General features: G+C 47.4%; 1 protein-coding gene and 1 long non-coding RNA gene across 2 annotated transcripts in view; one reads left to right on the forward strand and one right to left on the reverse strand.

Moving 5' to 3' along the window:
* Positions 1-8925, forward strand: part of Tmem132c (transmembrane protein 132C) — a 293754-nt gene extending 284829 nt beyond the window's left edge. Inside the window, exons 8-9 of the mRNA XM_074060522.1 lie at positions 540-722; positions 5888-8925. Of these exons, the coding sequence (XP_073916623.1) occupies positions 540-722; positions 5888-7069 (1365 nt within the window). The 3' untranslated portion in view covers positions 7070-8925. The remainder of the gene's footprint in view (positions 1-539; positions 723-5887) is intronic.
* On the reverse strand, positions 713-26015 carry LOC141418772 (uncharacterized). Its single transcript, XR_012443403.1, has 3 exons — positions 24363-26015; positions 17395-17530; positions 713-1509 (listed from the first exon to the last, which is right to left on the reverse strand). It is a non-coding gene; the product is annotated as an uncharacterized lncRNA (long non-coding RNA).
* Positions 26016-26773: the final 758 nt, after the last annotated feature.

The raw sequence follows: 26773 nt of genomic DNA on the forward strand, positions 1-26773 counted from the left end.
CTGCGGACGAGGCCTGGGTGGCCTTTTCTCCACTCCTCACGTTCCACCTGACTGACACCACCCTTATGGAATGTCCTGGATCTTAGAATGGCCAGTGCAGTCTCACCTGGACACCTCCAGCCCAGCACTGGGCTTATGAGATGAAGCTGGTGTTGGAGGTGCAAACTATTAATAATCCACTTCTTCCCAGTGAGCCTGTGATTCACTTAGAATTTGATTCAGGCTGCAGAGTCGGTTTTTGAGTCTGGTCAACAGAATCATCACGTACAGTTAGCCAGGTTGCACACTGGACAAGGATGCCCAATCTATATGGCAAGGTCATTCCCTTTTAAAAATAATGGGTTTTTTGGTATTTGTTTCAATTTCCAATAGGTAGAATGGAAGCACCTTAGGGAAGGAGTGCTGATTTGATTCTCACATAGACTTCTCTATGACTCCTGTGCCCTGTATTCCAGACCTCAGCCTGTTTGGGGATGAAGAGGTTCCAACATCTGGAAACAGGTGTGATAGATTTTTCTTTGTGTCCCACAAACCCACAGGTATTGTCCCCACTGTCTGACTCCATCCTGGCAGAGAAGACTGTGACCGTGTTGGATGACAAAGTGTCAGTGACTGACTTGGCCATCCAGCTTGTGGCTGGGCTGTCCGTCACCCTGCACCCTAACAGCAAGGCCATCACAGCCGTGGCCACAGCGGAGGAGCTACTGCGTGCCCCCAAACAGGTAAGGCTAAGACACCAGAAGCCAGAGGAGCAGGGTGGCCACAACACCCGGTCCAGCAGAGGGGGAGTGGAGGGGCAGGAGGGGCAGAGGCCAGGATGGAGGCTCTGTCCTGCAGACACACGGGCTCGTCACCCACAGTCTCTGGAATCAGCCCAGAAGTGAGTCCTTTCTGTAGCTCTTCCTGGGAGAGGGATGGCTGCCCTGCTGTCCTGTCCTCTCCAGGACAGACGAGCTTCTGGAACCATAAGTCAGGCCATGTCTCAGTGACTTTGTGCTCCTAAGGAACCACATTCCTTGCACAGCCCATGCATCCCCATGGGAAATTTGGGGGTGCTCATCTCTGCCTCTGTCTTCCCAGCTCTCAGTCTGCACTGCAGGCGCCCCTGGTCACTCAGCTCCTCCAGGGTTCTGTCCTTGCTGTCCCCTCAGCTCTGGGCTCTCCCACTTTCAGACCATCTGTGACAGTCCCTGGTGGCAAGTGCCTTCCTCGCTGTCACATCCAGATCCGCCTGTGTCCCCAGCTCCTGCTTCACTTTCTCCCATGGCCGTCGTCATCTGGACTTAGTCTCCGTTCCTGCACTTGCTCCAGGTGTCCCCCCCACCCCCCTGCAAAGCAAGTGCTGGAAGATGAGTGCTGGGCTGGCTGCACACAGTAGGTGCTCAGTACTGTGGAGTGGAGACTGGGAGTGGGGCTGGATCCAGGGCAATGAAAGAGAGAAGGGGACAGCATCCACACAGGCAGCCGACCTTGACACCCTACTCAGCTGGACTCCGTTCTGCCAGGGTCCTAGGAAAAGGAACACTCAGATTCAGGGCTCTCAGGTCACACAGTGTCACCATTCTGTCCCTCATTACCTAGGTGGCACCAGATACCAGATTCTCTGTCCTCAGGGAGGGAGAAATGAAATCTCACATTTGAGAATTAAATTAGGATTAATTGTCACACTCTACAGACCGAAGCTAGAATGGAGCAATACTTTCAGTGACAGCTCTTTTCATGGAGCAACTGTCACTGTTATTGTCACCATTTGAGCACAGGCACACAGGACCTTGGAATCCCCACCAAGGCAGGTGCTGTGCTTCAAAGAAGAAGCTGATGTTAAGTCCCTGCATGGACAGGGGACACGTCAAAAGTCATCCCACTGCAGCTAGGACAGACACCAGAGCCCGAGGGGGTAATAATGGGGGTGACAGTCCCCCAATAAGCCTTGATAGAAGCATGATGGTGTTTAAAGGGAGGAATGCTCTGGAAACAGGAGACAGCAACTAACTGTCAGGGTCGCACACAGATGTCCAGTGGGGAGGTCATGGGGACAAGGTCACTTCCAGCCTGGTGTGGCTCACAGTGCTGAGCTGGGGTGTAAATGAATGATGCTATGCAGACCACGCAAAACCCACGTGGCTGCCAGAAGCAGTGGCACTAGGGCACAGGGCGTTCTGTTATCCAACTGTCTAAAAATACCGCCACCTTAGCGGTTTCAACAGCGCCATGTCACAGCTCACAGCTCTGCAGGTGCTCGGCTGAGCCCTGTGCGCCACATTCGGACGCTCTGAGGAGAGGTTGCTTTCAAGGTCATTCGTGCTACTGGCAGAATCCAGACCCCCCACTGTATGTGACCGAGGTCCCCGTTTCTGGCTGGTTACTACTATCTGGGAGCCTCACCGGCTGTGACCAAGGTCCCCATTTCTACCTGGCTACTGTCTAGGAGCCCTGCTGAGGTCTCTTCGGCCACCTCTATTCCTCCTCATTCCCCGCTCACCCCTGTCTCCTTCAGCACCAGAAGCAGCACGTGAAGTCTGCCACTAGCCGAAGCCATCTCTGCTCTTCAGGGCTGTGACCCCATTGCCCACCGCCATATCGGTGCCATATAATATAATCAGAGAGACATTGCTTCCATGTGCCCAGCCTCTGGGGATTCCAGCTGGGCATCTTTGCAAGGTCATTCTAGAAATTCTGCCAGCCACAGGGGACAGCTGCTTACCTAGCTTTGTCCCATAGCCACCTGAAGTGAATTCTGGCCACATCAGCCCACAGTGCTACCTGCCCCTCTGCCCTTCTCCCCTGGGGGCAGGAAACCCCGTGGTGCTTTCTGTTTATAAAGAACAGAGTAGAAGGAGCAGAGGAAAGCAGGAAGCTATTTGCTGAGGATGGGCAAACTCATTACGGTGGACGACTGGCATAGCGACCTCCGCAGCTCAGAGCCAGGCCTCTGTCCCACCTCCGACATGGCCCATCTGTCTTCATCAGCTGACAGTAATTGGGGGATTTATGGTTGTAGCCCGTGGGATTTACAGGCCTGACTGCAAGGAGAGAGGACCAAATTGCAGATGGCAGGTATCATTTAGGTCACTCGAAGATCCCTTCTTGGGGAGGTGTTGGCTTGTCCTGAAGCTTGGGGCTCAGCCTCACCATGAGGAGCTAGTGGAGGACTTGATCCTTGTTGCACAATGGGACTGTTGGAGGTGGTTTGGGGGAACTGAGAGTTCCCTGAGTTTCCTTGCAGCTGTCTGTGTTTCTGGAGGCCTTGTTTCTCCATCTCAAGTGTGTGAAGAATGAATCAATATGAAAACCCAGGCAGTATGAATTTGATAGTGTTTTATATCCACTCTTGAAGTGCAGAAGGTGGCTGCCATGTTTGTGATAGCTTCAACTTTGAAACACAAAACCTGAACAAATGCATTCCCTGGTACCCTGGCTATTCTGAAGAAAGCCAGGACAAGAAAGCGAGGCAAGGAATTGGCTGGTGTTAGGGCAATAGGGTGTTTGAGAGACAAGGGTAGGAACCAGTATCACCAAGTCACATCCTCTGGCTTAGGATCAGTTTCCCCATAAGCTGAGCCTGAGACAAGGATTTAGTGCAAGTGCTTTATTTAGGTGAAGTCACCACAGCAAGGGAGTAGGGGTGAAGCAAGAAAGGGAGGGAAGGGAAGGGAAGGAGAGAAGGAGGGAAGGAGGAGGGAAGGAAGGAGAAAGAAAAGGGAAGGAGGAAGGGAAGGGAAAAGAAGGAAAGGGAGAAGGAAGGGGAAGGGAGGAGGAAGGGAAGGGAGGAGAAAGGGAAGGGAGGAGGAAGGGAAGGGAGGAGGAAAGGAAGGGAAGGGAACAAATTCCTTGTAGCTCTTCACAAATCTCTGCTTCCTTTCAACCCACTTCTACTCCTTCAGTGAGGTTTCTATTTTTAATTTCTCCCGCACTATTTCATTTTGTTAGCTGCTGGTTTTGTTGGTTTGTTATATTGCATGATCTTTTCCAGTTCTTCCATAATCTCAGATACCAGCCTGCCCATCCTCCTAGGTAAACTTTTAAAGATTCTCTCATGGCCAATGCTGTTCACACATGGATCATAAATTTTCTTCTATCGGTAGAAGCTGCACACTGGGATTGCCTGGCTTCGATTTCTGCCAAGGAGTTCTTGTGTGATTTTATATTTGAATGAGTCTAGCTTCACATTAACTTTTTTTTGGGGACTGTTTATGTAGCCCAAGCTGACCTCAAACTTGTGACCTTCTTGCCTTGTCATCCAGAGGGATGACAGCACTCTGGCACACCAGGCCCAGATCAAGTTAGCTTCTTTGAGCAGATTCACATCAGCCCAGGACCAAGTGTGGGCTTTTGATTTCAGGTGGAGACATTTTCCACACAGTGCTAAGAGCACACAGAAGGCCTGGCTCCACCTCTGTCCCAGTGACAGCTTCTCTCCAATTCCATGCATGAAGATAGCCCCACTGTCTCTCAGGCTACAGTGGCAGGTCTGAAGCCCACGTGCACAATGAGTGTCCAGGGAGGCATCCACGATTGTGATGGCTTTGGGGTGACAGAGACAGTAATGGAGGGTCACGGCAGAGGCTAGACAGCAGGTGCCCTGCGGCAGAGCAGGGAGCTTGACAGCTGTGCTCTGTTGGTGGCTGGTCCTAGTTCTTAAGCACAGTGGTTAGCAGCGCAGAGTCCCAATCATACTTCTTGGGTGAAAAAGAGTCATTTAGGGGAATGACGATGGTTTCTGACCCTTAAATGCCAATGGAGGTAAGCTTCCCCACCACCACCACCATTTTTAGAATTACAAAATTTGTTCTCTTCTTACTCAGGGAGAAAATGCTCTGCCCCAAAGATGCCTGGCTCTGTCCCAGGTGTGAAGACCTGGTTTCCAGTGTCCATTGCCAGGGAGTCCTGACCCTGGGGTCAATGCAGAGGGTCCCAGATCAGTAGACCCAAGCATGCCCTGGTGCTGCGTTTTCCATGAGCCATCATTGCCCTGGGTGAGGGGAGGTGGGGACAAGGGACTCTACCCTCACTGAGAACTCTCCAGGCCAATGAGGAGGGGGTGGAGTCATTTCCAGGCTTGTAGCTCTCACACTTTCTTGACTCTTCCCCACAGTGAGAAACAAAGCTGCTTGGGCACTGGTCGGACAATGCTGAGTCTTTTCAATAACTCAACCTTGTTGCATTCAGACTTGGCTTTGTGTATCATTCTGGTGCCGCTTTCTAGGAAAGCTACCTGCAGAGCAGAGAGTGCAGCTGAAACAGGCCCCCTACATGGTGTGGTCGACTGTCACCCCGTCTGCATGACAGTCATACAAGAGGCCTCCTGTGGTGCAGCAGGACCAGGTGTAAAAGGCAAAATGTGCTCGCTTGCTTTTTTGTTTCTCTCACAAGGTGTAGTTCACTGGAGAAGCAGGGAGGAAAGGGGAGTTTTCTTTTTATGGGTTTTGTTTGTTTGTTTTTGTTTTGGGGCATGACTCAGGGCCTCATGCTTGCTAGGCAGGCGCTCTACCACTTGAGCCTCTCCTCCAGCCCAGGCAGTTCCTTTTCAGTGCTCTTACCTCCCCCACGTGTACCACCCCTTTGTTACAGAGACTATTGCAGCACGCCTAAGGTCTGACGGTCTAACAGGAGGTCAGCCATTGCCTGTGGAGACCAGGAAAACCCCTTTTGCTTTCTTTGTTTTCCTGATGACCTATGACAGAACTGTAATGGTTTAAGTTTAGGTGATTTGCTCTGAATTTGACATAAAACCTACCTCCCTCCTCCCTCACCTCCTGCCCAGATGCATCAGCCACAAGGTGAGGATTTGCAGTCATCCTTTCTGTTTCTTTGGGTGCCATTGTAGGAGATGAGGTCCTAACAGAAGAGGTGTTCCCCCCGATTCTAATGGCTTCTCTCCCCATAGGAAGCCGTGGTCAGCATCTGGTTACAGTTCAGCGATGGCTCAGTGACTCCCCTGGACATCTATGACACAAAGGACTTCTCCCTGGCCACCACCTCTTTGGATGAAGCCATTGTGTCAGTCCCCCAGGCTCGCTCTCCTAGATGGCCCATTGTGGTGGCCGAAGGGGAAGGCCAGGGCCCACTGGTCCGAGTGGACATGACCATTGCAGAGGCCTGCCAGAAATCCAAACGCAAGAGCACCCTGGCCATGGGTATCAGCAATGTCAGGGTCAAGTTTGGACAGAAGGATGCTGACTCCAGCCCAGCCAGGAATGACCATGAGGACGAAATCAAGAATCATGCCAGTGACCGGCGGCTGAAGGGGCAGGACCAGGAGCGCCCAGGCCAGGATGGGCGCTTCCATGGCGGCTCTCCCCTGGAGCGTGAGGAAGGCGTCCTGCGGAGAGCCACCACCACGGTCAAGTCACTGCCAGACAATAAGGTGGTGAAGAGCAGCCGGCTGGACGGGGGCCGGCTGTCAGGAGAGGCCCAGCTGCACAATATCCCGATTGACTTCAGCAACTTCCCGACCCATGTGGACCTCCCCAAGGCTGGCGGTGGCGGGCTGCAGGAGAATGACCTGGTGCAGACTGCCCGGGGCCTGAGTGACCTGGAGATCGGCATGTATGCCCTCCTGGGCGTCTTCTGCCTGGCCATCCTCGTCTTCCTCATCAACTGTGCCACCTTTGTCCTCAAGTACAGACATAAGCAGGTGCCCCTGGAGGGCCAGGCCTCTGTGACCCACTCCCATGACTGGGTTTGGCTGGGCAATGAGGCTGAGCTCTTGGAAAACATTGCAGACGTGTCACCACCCCAGGACGAGCACACCACCATCATAGACCGCGGGCTGAGGGGCTGCGATGAGAGCAACCACCTGCTCCACAATGGCAGCTCTCAGAAGCAGGTGCCAGGCCAGGTGCATAGGCCAGCAGGCTCCCAGGGGTCCCTGCACTCACCCACTGCCAAGCGGAAGAAGGTCAAGTTCGCCACCTTTACCACCATCCCACCTGATGACAGTTGTCCCACAGTGAACTCCATCCTGGGAGGCAACGAGGAGGACATCAAATGGGTGTGCCAAGACCTGGACGTGGGTGCCCCTAAGGAGCTCAGAAACTATCTGGAGAAATTCCAAGACAAGGCATAGGCCCTCAGACCACAGCCTAGCCTGGATGCCCACCTCTCTGTCCCTTGGTGGAGTCTGGTTCTGGAACTGGCCAGAACAGGACAGAAGAGTTCCCCATGGGGCTGAGTGAGGAAGGGCTGGGGCTCCAAGAAAAACCAGCTGGAGGTTTGAAACTAGGAAGGGACATTTTTGTATCAAGGGATTTTTAGCAGTGGATGACATGACAGTGGATTTGGGGAAGTCAGGTCTTCTGACTCTGTGGGGAGACAGGGAGATGACAAAGATCCTGGGATGCACCAGGTCGAATTACAAGGGTTATTTTATGAATCAAAATACAATACAAACAAGCTACCAAAAATTATTTGTTAAAAAATGCAAAAAAAGACAAAAAGAGACAAATAATAATCTGTTTATATTTCTAATAAAGGAGCAAACTGTAAAAATAGGGCCTTGCTAAGAGATACCTTCCATTACAATTCTGTGCTTACTTTCCTAAGGACAGCCTTTGTCAACCTGGGTAAGGAAGAGGAGATATGGTGGTTTGAGATTTTTTTTTTTTTAATTTTGTTTTTGAGACAGGGTCTCTGGCTTTGTAGCTTGAGGCTGACCTTAAACTTTCAATCCCCCTGCCTCTGCCTCCCTAAGTGCTGAGATTACAGGTGTGTGCTACAAGACCCAGCAGGAGGAAACATTTCTGAATATTGGTCACCTCTTTGGGATAGAACTAAGGAATTTTAATTTTTAATTTGATAATCTTCTTGTCCATATTTATATTTTGGGCTCTAGACTTCCATTTGGTTTATATTCCATGTTTATTTCTGAAGAGTAAGGGGCACATTTTTCTAAACGAAATGGAAATTATATTCTCGTTCATGTGATTTTTTTTAGAAATCCCAGTTAATCCATGTTTTAAATCACGACTTTAATGCATTTCTCTGTCCCCCAGCTTCGCTGGTATTTACTGGTTTTTATTAACCATTGGAGGAGGTACTTGACCACCCTGCGAGGGGCAGGGAGCTGCAAGTGACTCAACACAGGGTCAAAGCCAGTGGGTAGACATTGTTCCAGGCTGTCCTAATAAGATGTGACCAGCAGGGTGGAGTCCAGCCTGGACCACCTGGTCACATGGAGGCGCCATCCCTTTTGTGTAGGAATACTCCTACCCAAAGAGATTTGGTCAAATCCAAGAAAGACAACGGTCAAGAGTGATGACAGAGCCTGGCAGGACAGGCCGACCACAGTACAAAATCAGTGCTGAAAATGAACAAAAGCAAAAAATATTTGGAGAGGGTTGAAGTTATTCTCTTTGCTTTTTTGGGAGTAAGTAGCCAGCATAAACTAAAAAGATAAAGTCTATGTTAGACTGTCAATCAACTGTGTTTTTGAACAAAATAGTTGTTTTAGCCACACATTGAAAAAAAATGCATTCCTCCAAAGTGAATTCATCCAGAATGGAAGGAAATAACCCTGCATGATTACCAAACCCCAGGGCTCTGTGTATGTCACCTAGGGTGGGGTGTGGGGACAGGGAGAGAGACATCTGGCTGCACCCAAGGCTCTCAGCAGGAGGCAGGGCACTCACAAAGTTACCAGGGATAGATAGCTGTTGTTTTTATTTTTTTATTACTAAAATCAGTAGTTAAGAAGGGGTCCTTGATGCCTCATAACCTGGGTTGGACCTTTTAAAAATATATTTGTAGCCCATGTTATAGATGGAAAGAAGATATTTATTTATACTTGTGATGCCAACTGTCATTAAAATGCTTCCCATGGCTTGACAAGTCGGTGTCTTGTGAGATGTTTCTTATTTCATTTAGTTCCTGTCCCCCACCCAACATGGACAGCTTGCTGAAGAATCAAACTGTTACGCTCCAGGGGAATTGATGTATTTTCCCTCCACCCCCATCAGCTTCTGAATGAATCAAGAGTAATTCCTAACACAGAGGCTTCTGATCTTGTGCCCTCTGTCACCTGCCCACACTCAGAGTCACAGGACGGCTTGATCAAGCACCCTCGCCAGAGACTCTGATTCCATAGGACTGAGGCGAGGCTGCAAAATGTCCCCTTTGTCAACTCCCAGAGCAATGCCAAGATTTCCCATTTGAGACCCATGCTTTGCAAGTTACCCACCTACCTGAAGGAAGGAGGAAACCTTTGGTGATGACAGCTAAATGATGTTGGGTCTTGTCTGAGGAAGAGGGTCATCTTCATTGGGATTATTTGTGTTTCTCGTTGTTTGGTGAAGTAGTTGTTGCCATGGATTGGTTTAGGGAAGAGTTTTTTTTACTGAATGCAACAACTGTATCAAGATACCTATCACATACATCAAATTGACCCATATCCAATTCAGTGTTTCTTGGTCTACTCACAGAGTGATGTGTCTGTTTATCACCCCCAGGTTTTAGAACATCATCCCAAAGAGAAACTCCAAGCTCCTTGGCTGTGACACCCACTCTCACCAGCTCTGGGTGACACTCCTCTATCTTCTGTCTGTATGGATTCACCTGGAGGAGCTGGTATTTACCTGGGGTGGGTGTCATGCTCCTAAGAGCTCTCCACAGAGAATTAGATCCCCCCAAAGTCAGCAAGTCACAGTTTCCTTCTTGGAGAAACAGGTGACCTTAACCTGTCACCTCACAGGACTGAGCCTCCTCACAGACCTGTCGCGTGTGAAGAGCAGAGTCTTCCAGGCTGTGTCGTGTCCTGTCTGTCCCTACATACAGACACCTAGCCAGCAAGTTCTAAATTTCCTGTAATTAGCGCTCCAAATAAGGTGACACAGGACTGAGTACTAAATGAGTAATTTCCACACTGAGTTAAACTCCCTGCTGAATCAACAGCTGCCAGCCAGGGGGCAAGCACCTCAGTGGTCCACTTTGGTCACCTGAGTCGCTAGCAAGAGCTTTTCTCCCAGCAAGAGGCCAGGAACAACTGCCATCGTTATTGGTAGGGAACCAATGATCTATGTCAGCATGACCAGCTGGTCCTGTGACCCTGCAAAACTAGAAGATCCATGTCCCAGGAACATGTCAGGGGAAACTGGGGTCACTGACAACTATTATTAAAACCTTTCAGTCATGCGGGGGCCTTATAATGTTCAAAATGTGTCTTTTACTGACTCCTTTTTTTGGTAGCCCTGTGGTTTGAACTCAGGACCTTACACTTGCTAGACAGGTACCCCTCCCTTGACCCATGTTCCAGCCCTTTTAGGGCTGTAGTTCATTTTTCAAATATGGTCTCATGCTTTTGCCAGAAAAACTTTAGACCATAATACTCCTACCTATATGTCTCTTGTGGCTTGGATTACAGCCACAAACCACATATCCAACTTGTGCTCTGAGATAGAGTCTCATCGACTTTTTTTCCCAAGAAGGCCTCAACCCAGAATCCTTCTCTCTCCACCTTCTGGGTAACTTTGAGATTACAGGCATGCACCACCATGCCCAGTTTACTGCAATCTTAAGACTCACGTGTGACCTCACCCAGAGAGTCACATTGTCCTAACTTTGTCAGATCCTAGAACAATGGATCGGTCCTCAGGACATCCCACATCACTCCTCTGCTCAGCACCAGCCCTGCCCACTCACCAGGCCCATCTTCTCTCCTTACCAGATAAGTCTGGGTAATACACAGCCTGTTTTTTACTCCCAAGGACTGTGTCAGTCATTTGCAAATGTGGGCACAGGTCCCATGGAAATGAATGAGCATTTCAAGAAAGACTCCTCCTTTTTACACAGGTGGGAGACTACAAAAACAGTCTATTCAGATCACAAAATACAACTGGGGTGCTCATCTCTGGACCAATCCCTTCAACACAGACACACTACACACCTGCAGCATACCCAACCCCAAGATAAAGGCCCTCACAATCAGAGGGCAGAGGCAGAGGAGGGCAGAGATACAACACAGAATGGCAGGTAGGTGGTGGTGGACTCACTGTGATGTCAGGCAGTGGGTGGCCCTCAACTACCCTTCTATTCCCACCTGTTTGTCCGCAAGAGTTCCCTGTACACCCGTGCCAATCTTTCCCTGGTTTTTCAGAAACGTGGGGGTCTGAAAGAAGGAACTGCCCTCTCGGGTTTGAGAAGAGAAGAGTTACAGTCTCCATCAATACTCTCCATAACTCCATCAATACCCACCACAACTCCATCAACATCCACCATAACTCCATCAGTTCCCACCATAACCCCATCAGCTCCCACCATAACCCCATCAATTTCCACTATAACTCCATCAGCTCCCACCATAACCCCATCAGCTCCCACCATAACCCCATCAGCTCCCACCATAACTCCATCAATTTCCACTATAACTCCATCAACACCCAAAATAACTCCATCAATTCCCACCATAACTCCATCAGTTCCCACCATAACTCCATCAATACCCACCATAACTCCATCAGCTCCCACCATAACCCCATCAGCTCCCACCATAACCCCATCAGCTCCCACCATAACCCCATCAACTCCCACCATAACCCCATCAGCTCCCACCATAACCCCATCAATTTCCACTATAACTCCATCAGCTCCCACCATAACCCCATCAGCTCCCACCATAACCCCATCAATTTCCACTATAACTCCATCAGCTCCCACCATAACCCCATCAGCTCCCACCATAACCCCATCAGCTCCCACCATGACTCCATCAGCTCCCACCATAACCCCATCAGCTCCCACCATAACTCCATCAATTTCCACTATAACTCCATCAACACCCAAAATAACTCCATCAATTCCCACCATAACTCTGACAGCAATTAAGAGACTTCACTTAATGAGCACCTGATGTGTACCAGAACCAGGGCTAACCCTCCTCCAGTTACTGGATCAGAGCAACCCTACTTTCAAAAAATCATAGAGATCTCAAACAAGTAATGAGGCATCCCAAACTTTTTAGAAAAACAAGATCAAGCCAAACCACAAATCAGTAGATAGTAAGAAATAATAAAGATGAGGGCAGAATTAATGAGCTGAAGATGAGAAGAATGATACAAAGAATCAATGAAACACAGTTAGTTCTTTGAGAAGATAAACCATATTGGTGAACCCTCAGCCAAAGTCACCAAAAGAAATAAATAGTGAGAAGACTCAAATTAATAAAATAAGAAAAATATAAAATAAAAGATGAAAAGGGGGAAATGGTTCAGAGAACCATTAGGAGATATTTTGAAAACTTATATTCCAAAAAAACAGGAAAATCTAAAACAAATGAATACATTTCTAAAGGCTAATGACCTACAAAATTGATCCAAAAGGATAAACACCACTTAAACAGATCTATAACATGTAATGAGATTGAAGCAACAGTAGTCTTCCATCAAATAAAAACCCTGGACCAGATGGGCTCACAGCTGAATTCTACCAGACCTTTAAAGAAAAACTAAAATCAGTGCTCCTCAAACCAGTCTATGAGTTAGAAAGGAAAGGAACACTCCCGTACCGACTCTGTGAAGCCAATATTATCCTGAACCCAAACTCGATATGAACACAACGACAAAAGAAAGCTACAGACCGATTTCTTGATGGACACAGATGCAAAGGTTCTCAGTTGAATACTTTGAAACCAAATCCCAACAGCACATTGAAAAGATCACATGCTCTGATCAAGTTTATTTCATTCCAGGGAAGCAAGGATGATTCAACATGCACTAATCAATAAATATCATAAAAGGACCAAGAAAAGTCACATGGTCATCTCAAAAAAGAAAACCTTTGATAAAATTCGACATCTCTTCATGGTAAAATCCTTGAAACAAACTAAGAATAGAAGGAATGTCCCTCAACTTAATAAAGACTGTGTGTGACAAACCTATAGCTAACATTTTGCTAAATGAGGGAAAACCAAAAGCCTTTCCTCTGAAGTCAGGAATAAGACTCTCCTGCTCTTCTTCACTATAGTGCTTGAATTCTTAGACAGGGCAAGAAGGCAAAAGAAAGAATCAAAAGGGATTCAAATAAGAAAGGAAGAAGTCAAAATATCCCTATTTGCAAACAATATGATCCTGTACCTAAAATACCCTAAAGACTCCACCGAAAACTCTTGGATCTGATACACATTTTTGGCAGAGTAGCAGGGTTCAAAATCTACCAAAAACCAGTACCTTTTCTATACACCAATAATCTGCGACCTGACAAAGAAGGCAGGAAAACAATCTAATTCACAAGAATCTCCAAAAAAATACGTCAGAATAAACTAAGGAGGTCACAGACCCCTACACTAAAAAAACAAAAAAAAAACTAAACTAAAAATCACTGAAGAAAGAAACTGTAGAAGTCACCAGAAGATGGGGGATCCCCCCCCATGTACATGAATTGCAGAATTCATATTGTGAAAATGGCTGTCCTGCCAGATTCAACGTTATACCCATCAAACTTCCAGTGTCATTGTTCACATAAACAGCAAAGTCAATCGTAAAATTCACATGGAAGCACAGAAGACCCCGAAGAGCCAAAGCAATCCTGAGTGAAAAGAATAAAGTCACAATTATACTACAGAGCCATAGTAACAAAAGCAGCATGGTCCTGGCACAAAACCAGACACAAAGAACAGAATAGCAGACCCAGAAATGAGCCCACACAGGTGCAGCCACCTGAGTTTTTACAAAGATCCCAAAAACACATGTTGGAGAAAAGACGGCTTCTTCAACAAATGATGTTGTGAAAACTGGATATCCATGTGTAAAAGACAGAAACCAGGTCTTTATCTCTCACCCGTACAAAAGTCAATTCTAAATGGATTGAAGACCTTAATATAAGAGCTGGAACTTTGAAAGTGCTACAGAAAAACACAGGGAAACACACAAAGATTTAGGCATATTCTTTCCAAATATTTGCCTTTCTGAATTAGACTCCATTAGCTCAGGAAATAAATCAAGAATTGATGAATGGGGTTGTATCAAATGAAAGAAATTCCTTCTCTCATCAAAAGAAACAGCAACCTGAATAAAGAGACAGCCAGCAAAATGGGAGAGAAATTTTTGCCAGCTGCTCATCTGACAAGGGATTAATACAAAGAATGCCAAAACAGCTCAGAAGATTAAGCATCAAAACAACAAATAAGGCAACAAGGGCAAACACAACAAGGGGATTGGACTTTGAGCACATGATAAAAGCGAGAGCACACAAGGGAGGGGTGAGGATAGGTAAGACACCCAAAAAACTAGCTAGCATTTGTTGCCCTTAACGCAGAGAAACTAAAGCAGATACCTTAAAGCAACTGAGGCCAATAGGAAAAGGGGAACAGGTACTAGAGAAAAGGTTAGATCAAGAAGAATTAACCTAGAAGGTAACACCCACGCACAGGAAATCAATGTGAGTCAATGCCCTGTATAGCTATCCTTATCTCAACCAGCAAAAACCCTTGTTCCTTCCTATTATGGCTTATACTCTCTCTACAACAAAATTAGAAATAAGGGCAAAATAGTTTCTGCTGGGTATTGGGGGGGGAGAGGGAGGGGGCGGAGTGGGTGGTAAGGGAGGGGGTGGGGGCAGTGGGGAGAAATGAACCAAGCCTTGTATGCACATATGAATAATAAAAGAAAAATGAAAATAAAAAAAAAAGAAAATATCAAGATACAGGATTGCCTGATATTCAAAGAAAAAAAAAAAAACAAATAACCCAATTAATAAATGGGCAAATGAAACTAGAAAACAGTTCTCCAAAGAAGAAGCAGCACAAATATCCAATAAATGCATGAAGAAATAATCAACATCTTTAGTCATGAAAGAAATGCAAATCAAAATGACAGTGAAATTCCACCTCACCCTAGCCAGAATGGCTACCAAGGAAACCAGAAATGCTGGCGAGGATGCAGGGAAGGGAGACTCCCACACTGCTGGTGGAAATGGACGCTAGTCCGACCACTAAGGAAATCCGTATGGACAGTCCTCACAAAACTAAAAACAGAACTACCTTACGACTGTGCTGTACCACTCATGGGCACAGATCTGAAGGAGTGTAAATCGACACACAGGAGGGACACCTGCACACCCATGTGTATCACAGCACTGTCCCCATAGCCGAGGGGTGGAATCAGCCTAAGTGCCCAACAATCAATGAATGGATAAAGAAAATGTGGTCGATATGCACAAGGGAGCATTACTCAGCCATAAAGACGGATGGAACTCTGTCATTTGCAGGAAAATGAGAACTGGAGATCATCATGTTGAGTGTTTAGCAAAATAAGCCAGTTTCAGAAAGACGAATGTGAAATGTTTCCTCTCATATATGGAATCTGGACCTAAAATAATGAAAAAGTGATGACATGAATGTAAGTGGGGGGGGGCCGTTTGGGGCAGGGGTCCAGCAAGAGGAAGGATGACAAAAGGAGAGAGTGATGGGGGCCGTGAATGTGGTGTTCTGTAAAAACAGAACAACGAAACCCATTAAAATGGCTTTTAAAAGTGTGGGGAGGGGATAAAATGAATAATACATTATATGCTCACATCGAAATGTTACAAATGAAACCTCCTTGTACAATTCATATATGCTAATAAAAGTTTTAAATAAAAGAAATTTTTAAATTATGAGACATATATCCAAATTTAGAACAAAAAGGTTGAAAGGTGAAGAATGACCTTAAAAAGTACCATATTAACCCTAATAGAAGGCCAATGTGGCCACACTCACATCAGACACAAACATCGTAAGACGAGGTTAAGAGATACATTTCATAATGATAGGAGTTATTCAAAAGGAAGACAAAACAGCCCTGATGACGAACGAACCCTCTCACTGCAGAAAACATGCATAGTAGACAAGCACAATAAAACGTTTTTGGAAGATTTGAAAGGAGACCTAACTATTACAGGAAATGCCCACGCTCGCCTAGAACTATAAGGTAAGGACCGTGTGCAGCCTTGAACTGCTGACTTTGGGTCACTGGGTACAGCAGCAGATGGGGTCCAGTGTCACATCCTGAGGGTCAAGAGCCACACAGAGGCTCGACAGGTGCATCTCTACCTACAGACAGCACGGGCACTTGTCAGCCTCAGTGGCCGAGCCTCCTGGGCCAGAGGCCAGCCATTCTGCCGGGCTTGGGGAAGGCCCGTTTCTGCCACCTTACGTGCTGTGCTAATCCCCGAGCATCCTAGAATGGCTGAGGACAAGGACTGGCTCACTTCCAGGAGTGAGTCACCCTGTCCATTTGCTGGCCAACTCTCTCCCACAGTCAGTGCCCTCTGGTGGGCACCAGCACATGGGACACAGAGTCTCACACTCAGTGCCCACTCTCATCAGTCAGCCACATGCCCCTTACACAGACTTCCTGTCCTCTGAGTTCCAATCTTGCTCTGGATGGGAGCCTAACCAGCCAGCAACCCATTGGTTACCACCTGGGAGTCCAGGTCCAGAGGAGTCCGCTGCTTCTCCTCTCTGTCTCTTCTGAGGACACTCACCACTGGACTTACAGCCCACACTCATCCAGGATTAGCCAGTCTTGATATCCTTTAAATGCACTACACCCTTGTTCCAAAGCCGGTCCCACCTTATGACTCTGGGCTGCTGTACCTGCCACCCTGTGGGCTCTGGCTGCCCAGGGCATTGCTCACACACCAGAACCCACAGCCCATTGACAGCTGGTTTGGGAAGTGTGTCCCTGTGTTTGCTATGACAAAGGGATGGCCACGCCTCAGCACCATGGGCTCCACACTGGCCTTCTCATTTCAGAGGTGTCCAGAGACCGTAAAGTCACTTACCCTAGCAGCGACACCTCTGCTCCCTGGGCTCTGTGGTGGCATAGCCCTCGTGGCAGGGTTCTTGTTCTACAAACTGCACCTAGGAAGATTTCTTTTTTTCTCTGAGCCCTACTAAAAGTCAGTAACCTTAGGAGTCACCCAGTAAATGGTTGGAGTAGTACTGCCAAGAAAAACTATGCTCCTCTGAAGCAAGAGCAGGCATAGGAGGTGCTGTACCTCTCACTCAAGGAGGGGAAGCATGAAGGAAAGTTCCAGCTCTCCTGGACATGCCTCCCCCTCTCCACATTCTCCAAATGGTCCCAGAAATGCTCTTTTACTAGTGGTTCTGAGGCTTGAACTCAGAGCCTCTTGTAGAGCGAGGACTTTACTGCATAAGCCACACCCCACCCCTTTTAGCTGTAGTTGTTTTTCAGGTAGGGTTTTCCTCCCCAGAGTCAGCCTCAAATCACAGTCCTCCTACCTATGCCTCCCATTTAGCTGGGATCACAGGCATGTGCAAGATAGCCGTGCCTATCATGTTGGTTGAGAAGGGATCTGTTAACTTCTTGCCCAGGCTGGCCTGGGAACCGTGATCTCTCAATCTCCACCTCCTGAGTGGCTGGGATTAGAGACATCAGCCACCACGCCCGGTCTAAACTTCACCTTCTGTGTCCGTGTGCTCATTTTGAGGACTTCCCACTTCCTGCTCAACAGGTCCAGTTGACATGATGCCATGAATACATGTGGCCATTACAATCCTCTGCAGAATAACTCACAATCCCGTTTCCTGTGGATCCTGCTGAGAGGACAGAGAAAGAATGAGTAGAAAGAGCCCTAGAGCAAGTCCTGCACTGAACATTCTTGTCCATCCCTTGGACTGAGGAAAAGCCCTTTGATGATTTGAACACCACTCGAAACCAGCAATTGCCTGGACTCACACCTATGACCCAAGCTACTTGGAGGCTGAGATTGGGAAGATCTTGGTTCAAGACCATCCTAGGCAAAAAGTTTATGAGACCTCATCTCAACCAGTGGCTGGGTACAGTTATGCACACCTGTCATCCCAAGCTACAGGAGGCTGAGATCAGGATGGTCATGGTTCCAGACCAGCCCAGGCCAAAAAAAAAACAATATGCAAGACCAAAAACAGCAGAACTTGCCATCACAGAGACAGCAGGAAGCATAAATGGGAGAACTGAGATCTATGCCAGCCTGGACAAAAAGAAAGACTCCATCCCCAAAGTAACCAGAGCAAATAGGACTGGGGGAGTGGTTCATTCCAGTGCCTAGCAAGTTGGAAACACTGAGTTCAAACCCCAGTTTCACCAAAAAACCAAACCAAAACCATAAGCAACAACCTTCAAAATCACCCAACTGATGACTGAAACAGTATGGCCATCTACCTCTGACTTCCTGGTCCTCCCCAGGGCTATGCTAACTCTGTGTCCTGTGAGAAGTCACAGTGGGGCAGCTGGGCAGAGGGAGAGGAACTCACAGAAGGAGTGTCAAAGGGAAAGTACAGAATCCCTGGATCTGACAGAGTGTAGACTGTCATCACGAATGTAATGACAGTCCAAGTCTTCACACAGTAAGTCTCAGCTGTAATGAGCACGGGAGAGAGTAGACAGTTGTAGGAGAATTTCTACTGGGGACACAAATGCTCAAGGAGGTCAGTGACGGCCATGACAGGAATGTGGCTTGACCTGAGGCTCTGAGTGCCTCAGATAGGAGAGGTGTAGACAAAATGCCTGGCAGAGGGAAAGCACAGGTGTGAAGACCTTTGCAGAGAGGGGAAGACTGGCACATACAGGTGTTAGAACATCAACCCTAAAACACAGCGTGGCTGGAGAGACGAGTCTCCCAAGAGGAGCGGTGATGGATTCCAGCCACACTCAGGAGCTCACTGTCCCCTCCCACACGGCTGTGGAGGACCTGGCTCTGGGAACAGGAGGAAGAGCTCATTTGAAAGTCCAGGTGGAGGACTTACAAAGAGTACAGAGCAGACGAGGATGGTCAGGGCATCCTGACACCATTTTATTTTGGGGAGAACATTTCGAGACGGAGACAAATTATGGCTTTTTTTCCTACTGACCAAAATGTTCTATCCAAAAAGACTTTTTTTCCTACCTGTCAAAGAAGGCATTTGAGTGGAAAGAAATTACCAGACTGTAAAATTTCATTGGTTTTTAAAAATCCGTGTTAAGCTGCGGGGTTATGAGTTCCATTTTCAGTGGTTTGTGCTGCTCTGTAACAGATGGGTATGACGGAAGGCTGGGGACACCTTGGTTTGTGGGGACGCTGCAGAGAGAGCTACTGCTGGCAGAGATTTCCTGTAGCCGTGGAGAAAGAGGGCACAGCAGAGTTAAGCTAGACATGGACAAAACAGGTAAAAACAGAGAGGACCAAATTCAGGCAGTCATTCAACACACACAGAGCACAGGCTATGAGTGAGACATTAGTCTAAGTGGCTAGAATGACCAAAGACAAGACAGTTGGTGTCCTTGTCCACGTCATATTACATTCTTGAGGGGGCGGTAGATAAAAAAACACAGTAAGGGAGGCACAGACAAGGAAAAGAGTGGTCTGAAGGAAACCAACAGAGTGGCGTGGCAAAGAATAACCCAGCACCATGCATGGAAGGAGCCCTTGACCTAGGTAGTCCCAAGAGGACAGATAAGCCAAGACTGTGCAAGTGAACCCAGTTATACAAGACAAGGCGAATGTCAGGTGCGAGCCTCAAGCGAGAATGAGCTTACGGTGTCTGAGAACAAGAAAAATGCCAGTGTGGTTGGATGGCAGAGAAACCTGGACATGTCATCAGGGACACAGTGGCTGACCCAGAGAGCACGGCCAGGAGAGTGGACATTGTGGGAGGGGCTCCCGGTGGCTCCCAGGCAGCAGAGGGCATCCTCTCTGTGAGTTGTATTCAAGAACATAGAGCCACCATGTGACGAGTTCCCTACTGGGAAGGCTTCACAAAAGAGGGATTGCACCAGCGAAAGACTGAAGTGACAGACCGAGGTCGTGGCCAGACAGTTAGTGTCTTGGTGAGCAGCCCTCAGCCAGTGCTGGTCAGGAGGTGGAGGATCCAAGAGCTGCCTGGAGTCACCTCCTCCCATGTGTGGAGGGCTGACTTGTGTGATGAATAGCGTGAGGTGGACATGGTGACATGCGACCTCTGACGCCAGGTCATAAAAGTACCGTGTCTCCTCCTGGCACTCCCCTTTGGATCGGTCACCCTGGAGACACCAGCTGCCATGTTGTAAGGACACAGAAGCATCTGTGGACAGCCATGTGGTGACGGAGCAAATCCATAGCACCGGGCAAACCATCAGATGAATTGCATCCCTGGCTGAGACTCAGGGCCCTGTGATAGGAGAGCTTGAGCCAGACCACCCAGCCACACTGCTGCAAGGTCTTGACCCACGGACACTGTAAGGTAATAAATACTTGTCACCCTAAGCTGCTAAGTGTGTGGGTCCTTCGTCAGGCCACAAGATACAGCGATGACGTCAACATTAGTCATGCTGATTAATTACATCAGCAGAGACCCAATTTCCAAATACAGCCACATTCTGAAGCTCTCAGCGGATGTGGATTTGGGAGAGGACATTCAACCCAATACTAATCAGGGCTTTTCATCGGAGCTGAATTACCCATATGTCAACCATGTTCAGCAGGACAAACCCAGAGGCCACAGAGATGACAAGAAAACCCTGCACTGGCTTCCTACCCTGTGTCTCCTGCTTCCCAGTTCCATTTTAGTCCCTCCTTGGAATAAACTATTCCAAAATAAATCATTGGCTCTCATCCTTGTTCCAGGTTCTGCCTGTGGAGGAGGTCAGTCAAAGACATGAGTCTGTTGGACACTGGTGGCTCACGCCTGTAATCCTAGCTAGCAGGGAGGCTGAGATCTGGAGGGTCACAGTTCAAAGCCAGTTGGGGAAAAAACATCTGTGAAACCCCATTTCAAGCTGGGCATGGGGTGCATACCTGTCATCCCAGCAATGGTGGGAAGCAGAAAATAGGAAGGTCATGGTCCAGGGCTGGAGGAGAACAATCAAGACCCTATCTCCAAAATAACCAGAGAAAAGGGGGGCAGAGGAATGGCTCAAGCAGTAGAGTGTCTGCCTAACAAGTGTGAAGCCCTGAGTTCAAACCCCAATACCACTACCCAAAAAAAAAAATGAGTCTATCAGGTTTTGCTGATAGATTGTACTTAGAGTTAACACCAAGGAAAGACTCCTGAGATATTTTCTATTGAGCAACCAGAAGGGCCATTTATTTACCAAGATGAGGAATGAATGGTTACAAACCAGCTCCGTCAAATCACAGCCTATAGAAACACCTGTGTGGAGCTCTGCATGCCAAATCCTAGCAGAACACAGCTTCCATTGGGGAGCTGGGTAACAGCCCCCTCTTCCTTTGACTGGTGTTTGTGTCTGCGTGGTTTTCCCAGGTTTTGAAGAAGCACACCCTTCTCTCTTCACATTCCCTTTGGCCTCCTTTTTTCTTTTGGCAGTACTGGGGTTTGAACTCAGGGCCTCACACTTGCTAGGCAGGACCTCTACCACTTGAGCCACTCCACCAGCCCTGTTTTGCATTGGGTTTTTTCGAGACAGTATCTCATAACCTATTTGCCCAGGCTGGCTTTGAACCTCGATCCTCTTGATCTCTGCATCCTGAGTAGCTGGGATTACAGGGGTGAGCCACCAGCACCCAACTTCCTTTGGCATCTTGATTGGCATAGAGGAAGTGGTTTCTAATGGAGTCTCAGTTCTACACCAGCAAAACAGACACAGATTGCAACAGGCACTGCAACTAAATAAAAAAAGAACTTGAGGATTAAATTGCTGGCTATAAGGCAGTGCTGAAATAGTTATCAGTCATTTTCCAATAAAGCAAGATCAATTGCATGAAAAAGAAATGCCGTAATTATCCAGAGCTAACGTTCCCCATCCTCCCCCTAAATTACTATTCACTGTCTAAATCAAGAACACCCATGGCCTCGGGCAGACATAGAAGATCTTAGAATATTCTGCTTCTCAATAAGTGACTATCTTAAAAGCCATTGGGTTCCCAATTTTAAAACTTTGAAACAGGAAATCTTATTTCTAGTGGAATGATTTTCAGGCCCCAAACTCAGGTAGGTAAGAAATATAATTTTCTTTTTTTCCTATGGCTAAAATTATTTTTAATGAAGTCTTTACCTTAAGGAACAAGAATCCAATGTTAAGCAATTCAGATTTCCTCCTTTGTCCCCCAGGATACATCTAAGGTCCAGTGGGCCACAGTAGTGCCATAAAACTGTACTGGGATTGGGTTAGGGACACCATATCTTGTCTGGGCCACCTACCCAGATAGGCACATGCTGAGTGGTTCCAAGTCCCAGCCCAACACCCCTTTGGATGCAGCCATTTTACCTTCCTTTTGGGCAGTTCCAGGCATCCCAGAGTCATCCCAGTGCTGTCACACCTCGTTGGGCCTTTGGGAAACCTGGTGGATCTAAGGTCATTGTGTCTCCATCCTATTCTGTGCATCAAAACCCATTGCTATCAGACTAGAGGTGTAGCTCATGTGGTAGAATATCTGCCTAGCAAGTAGCCAGGACAGAAGGCCCCCGGAAACCTCCATTATGATCTCCTGTAGAAAGAAGGAGGCATGAGGATCAGGACCAATCAGAATGCTGCAGGAACAGCCAATCAAAATGCTGCTTTCTGCACTCCTAATTAGCATAGAGACTGAGCAAGGCCCTGGAGAAACTGTGTGAAAGCCTCAGGTCACCTCTCTGGCTCAGTCTTCCTGAGACCTCCCTCCCCTGTGGGAGCTTTTCTTCTCCTTTCCTCTCTGTTTAATAAACTTCTGCTCTTTCCCCGTTCACCCCACTGTCAGTGATTTTCATTCTTTTAAATTGCAGGACAAAGACCAACCATTTCGAGATTTTAGAGTTTTCTCTGATCGGCCCAAGTGTGAGAGAGACAAGGAAAGAAATAGACATGGGGTCAGGATAAAGATTAGATGACACGAGAATCAGGCAACATAAAAAGAAAAAAACTCAGACAGAAAGTCAGGAACTAAGATTGAAAATTGCTAGAGCAAGCAATAAAGGAAATGCAAATTAAAACCACACTAAGATTCCACCTCACCCCTGTTAGAATAGCCATCATCAGCAACACCACCACCAACAGGTGTTGGCAAGGATTTGGGGAAAAAGGAACCCTCTTACACTGTTGGTGGGAATGTAGACTAGTACAACCACTCTGGAAAAAAATTTGGAGGCTACTTAAATACCTGGGCATCGATCTACCATTTGATCCAGCAATACCACTCTTGGGGATATACCCAAAAGACTGTTACTCCAGAGGCACCTGCACATCCATGTTTATTGCGGCACTATTCACAATAGCCAAGTTATGGAAACAGCCAAGATGCCCCACCACTGATGAATGGATTAAGAAAATGTGTTATCTATACACAATGGAATTTTATGCAGCCATGAAGAAGAATGAAATGTTATCATTCGCTGGTAAATGGACGGAATTGGAGAACATCATTCTGAGTGAGGTTAGCCTGGCCCAAAAGACCAAAAATCGTATGTTCTCCCTCATATGTGGACATTAGATCAAGGGCAAACACAACAAGGGGATTGGACTTTGAGCACATGATAAAAGCGAGAGCACACAAGGGAGGGGTGAGGATAGGTAAGACACCCAAAAAACTAGCTAGCATTTGTTGCCCTTAACGCAGAGAAACTAAAGCAGATACCTTAAAAGCAACTGAGGCCAATAGGAGAAGGGGACCAGGTACTAGAGAAAAGGTTAGATCAAAAAGAATTAACCTAGAAGGTAACACCCACGCACAGGAAATCAATGTGAGTCAATGCCCTGTATAGCTATCCTTATCTCAACCAGCAAAACCCCTTGTTCCTTCCTATTATTGCTTATACTCTCTCTACAACAAAATTAGAGATAAGGGCAAAATAGTTTCTGCTGGGTATTGAGGGGGGGAGCGGGAGGGCGTGGAGTGGGTGGTAAGGGAGGGGGTGGGGGCAGGGGGGAGAAATGAACCAAGCCTTGTATGCACATATGAATAATAAAAGAAAAATGAAAAAAAAAAAAAGAAAATTGCTAGAGCAACAAGACTAAATTAATCCTTTAAGAAAACACCTGCGACAACCTTCCTGTCACACTTCCCTTTCTTTAGATGTTGAGTGAGGCGCTGCTTCCTTAAGCGAGTGACTTGGTCTGAGAATAGAAGGTGCTAGGCTCAGTAATTCTATGACTAAGAAAGAATGTGCACAAAGGCCACTAAGAAACAGACACCCATGTCATCAGACCTGTCAGCTGTAAAGTCGCCCAAGACTCAGTACCTCTGTGCTTGGATGAGAACATCAAAACCCTACAAGAGCAGGATAATCGGAGACTGGAAAGGTGCTGGGTGACCATGCATCTAGGTAAAAATTTAAACCGAATCTCCTTCCCCCACTAGTGCAGACATACCCACACTCCTGGGAAGAGGACTGCCTAGTGAGCCTCTTAGCTCCCTCCCTGTACATGTCGGGGTGCTTCTTTCCCCTTTCACGTCTCCCTGTCTACTTATCCTTCACTAATAAAACTTTGCTGGCCTCTTACCTTGTGGGTCTCTTCTGTGAATCTCTAAAATCCTTTCCATGATGAATTCAAGAGCCTTGGGTCAGAAGGTTAATTGAGAAACGGAATCAAGGATGCCCCTCTTTTACTGGGGATATGCCTGGCCCCAGAACCTTCCCCTATGACAGCATGGACTTTTCTTCTCCACAAAAGCAGCATTCAAGAGCAGAGACAAGTCCCCAGACCAGTGGGCTGGCCTTCACTCCCTCTCAAATCTGGCAGATTCTTAGGGACAGCTGGGAGACATTCTGTAAGAGGGGGAGCCACCAAGCAGCAGCCTCAAGCATAAATTAGGAGAATGGCACTCATGGTTCAGAAAAGAGCTCAGACTCCATTTTATTCCAAAAATAAAACCTCAACCAATGTGCCAGCCACAGAAGGCTAAAGCTAATTTTGATTGGAATCTCCATGTAATTTCAGATGACACCTGCAACCCTGTCAGCTTCCCTTATTGCCTAAAATGACACCTAGTGCCATCCTGTTGACTTTCTTTGCTTCACTGAGGGCAAGCAGACTTAAGAAAAAGAGTCCTTCTTGGGTAACTAATAAGGTTCTCCTACGTGCCAGCTATCAACAAACTCCAGCCCCCAAGGCTGCCAGGGAGTCTGGCCCATGTGCTCTGGCCAGGTAGGTTGATACTGGGTTGACAAGTGGTGAGAGATTGAGAACAGCATCGGATCTGAGGCCCGATTTTCCAGTCTGCTCCACCATAGGCGTCTCTCAGGTAATTCTATGTCCAGAGTTTGTACAGAGCACACACAAAAGCACAGAGCTGAAGGACAGCCCGGTTATATGCACTGGCCCAACTAACTCCATTTTGTCTCTCTAACACCATTCTGCCTCTTTAATGCACTATATATATATTTTTTTCATACCTGAGTCACACTTTTCTGCAGTGACCTTGGATTCCAGGAGCAGCAGGACTGATTGATGGCATCTTTAATGACAATGGGCCTCTCAGGTCAGATGGTTCATAATGACATCACTCCTCCATAAGTGGGAGCAATTGCCCCTTGATGGGAACCAAGGCTGTACCCCAAAGCAGGAGCAATCATCTCCTGGGATGCAGATTGTACTCCTCAATCAGTGACGTAGTAAGGACTTCTCTAGGCCACCAAGCAGAACCACATCAGAGATAATATCAACCAGACCATGGCCTCTGTTGGCTATGCAAGCCTTCCAGCAGTGCAAACCCTCAACCCTGGTCTTTGTTTCCTTTTCTTGTGTCATCTCAAACTTTCTGTCAGCTCCTCAAAATAGACCTAGGTCACTGAATGTCTTTACCTGCCCTTCCCAGTGCAGCCATATGGATTAAAGCTGCTGTACTGCCCTTACACACTGGTCTCCTTGCTTGCACGTTGGGACTCGTAGCCACTGCTGGTCTCCTTGCTTGCTCGTTGGGACTGGTAGCAGAGCCTGGGACTTTTCCTCTAAGGCTCTGCAAATGGCACCACCCACGCCTGTCCAGGTGTGCTTGCCCTAACATGGTCTGCATAAGTCAAGTCCTAATTCAGGGGAACCATTGGCAAGGGACACAGATTTCCAGTGAACCAAAAATTCTGTAAGGACAGAGAGCCCACCTGTTCTTGCTCCCTGTCTGGAGTACTGAAGTGCAATGGCTTTGGGGAAGCTGGGCTGGACTTCCTATATGGCTGGCTGCTCTCTCGATGACGAAGCAAGGTGGGGAAGGTGCTCTACTATAGACAAAGGTCAAACCAATTCAAGTGGAGGAAACAGATTTCCTAGCCTCATCATGTCACAGTTCAGAGCACCTGGAAAGAAATACACACTACTGAAGCCATCCAGGATGTGCAGATGCAGGAATTTCTCAGCAATAAAGAAAATGGAAGCCAGGACCGATAGGACAGCACACACGTGTAATCCTAGCACTTGGGAGGCAGAAACAGGAGGATCAAGAGTTCAAGGCCAGCGTGGGCTACATAGCAAGATCCTGTCTAAAAAAGAAGGGAGAGAGGGAACAGAAAGGAAAGAAGATTCTCTGGGTTTGGAGTGATAAGAAAAGAAACTACAGTAATTGGCGGATGTACTAAGTTGTATAGCATCTGCCCCCCAAAAATTCAACCTCCAAATGTGTCCTTTTCTGGAAATAGGGTATTTGCAGATGTAATCGTTAAAGACAAAGTCATTCTAGAGTATGGGGGGCCCCCAATTCAATGACTGGTGTCCTTATAAAGCAGCCACATAAAGACAGAGATGCTGAGGGAAGGTGATCTTGTAGAGACAAAGACAGAGACAGGAGTGGTGCAGCAATAAATAAAGCAAGGGAGGCCAAGGACTGCAGGAAATCCCCAGCAGCACAGAGGGACCCTCCCTGGAACATTTGGAGGGAGCCCGGCCCTGCCCACACCTGGATTTCAGACTCTGACCACCAG

The sequence above is a fragment of the Castor canadensis genome, chromosome 18 (genome assembly GCF_047511655.1).
Source record: "Castor canadensis chromosome 18, mCasCan1.hap1v2, whole genome shotgun sequence".
NCBI lineage: Eukaryota > Metazoa > Chordata > Mammalia > Rodentia > Castoridae > Castor > Castor canadensis.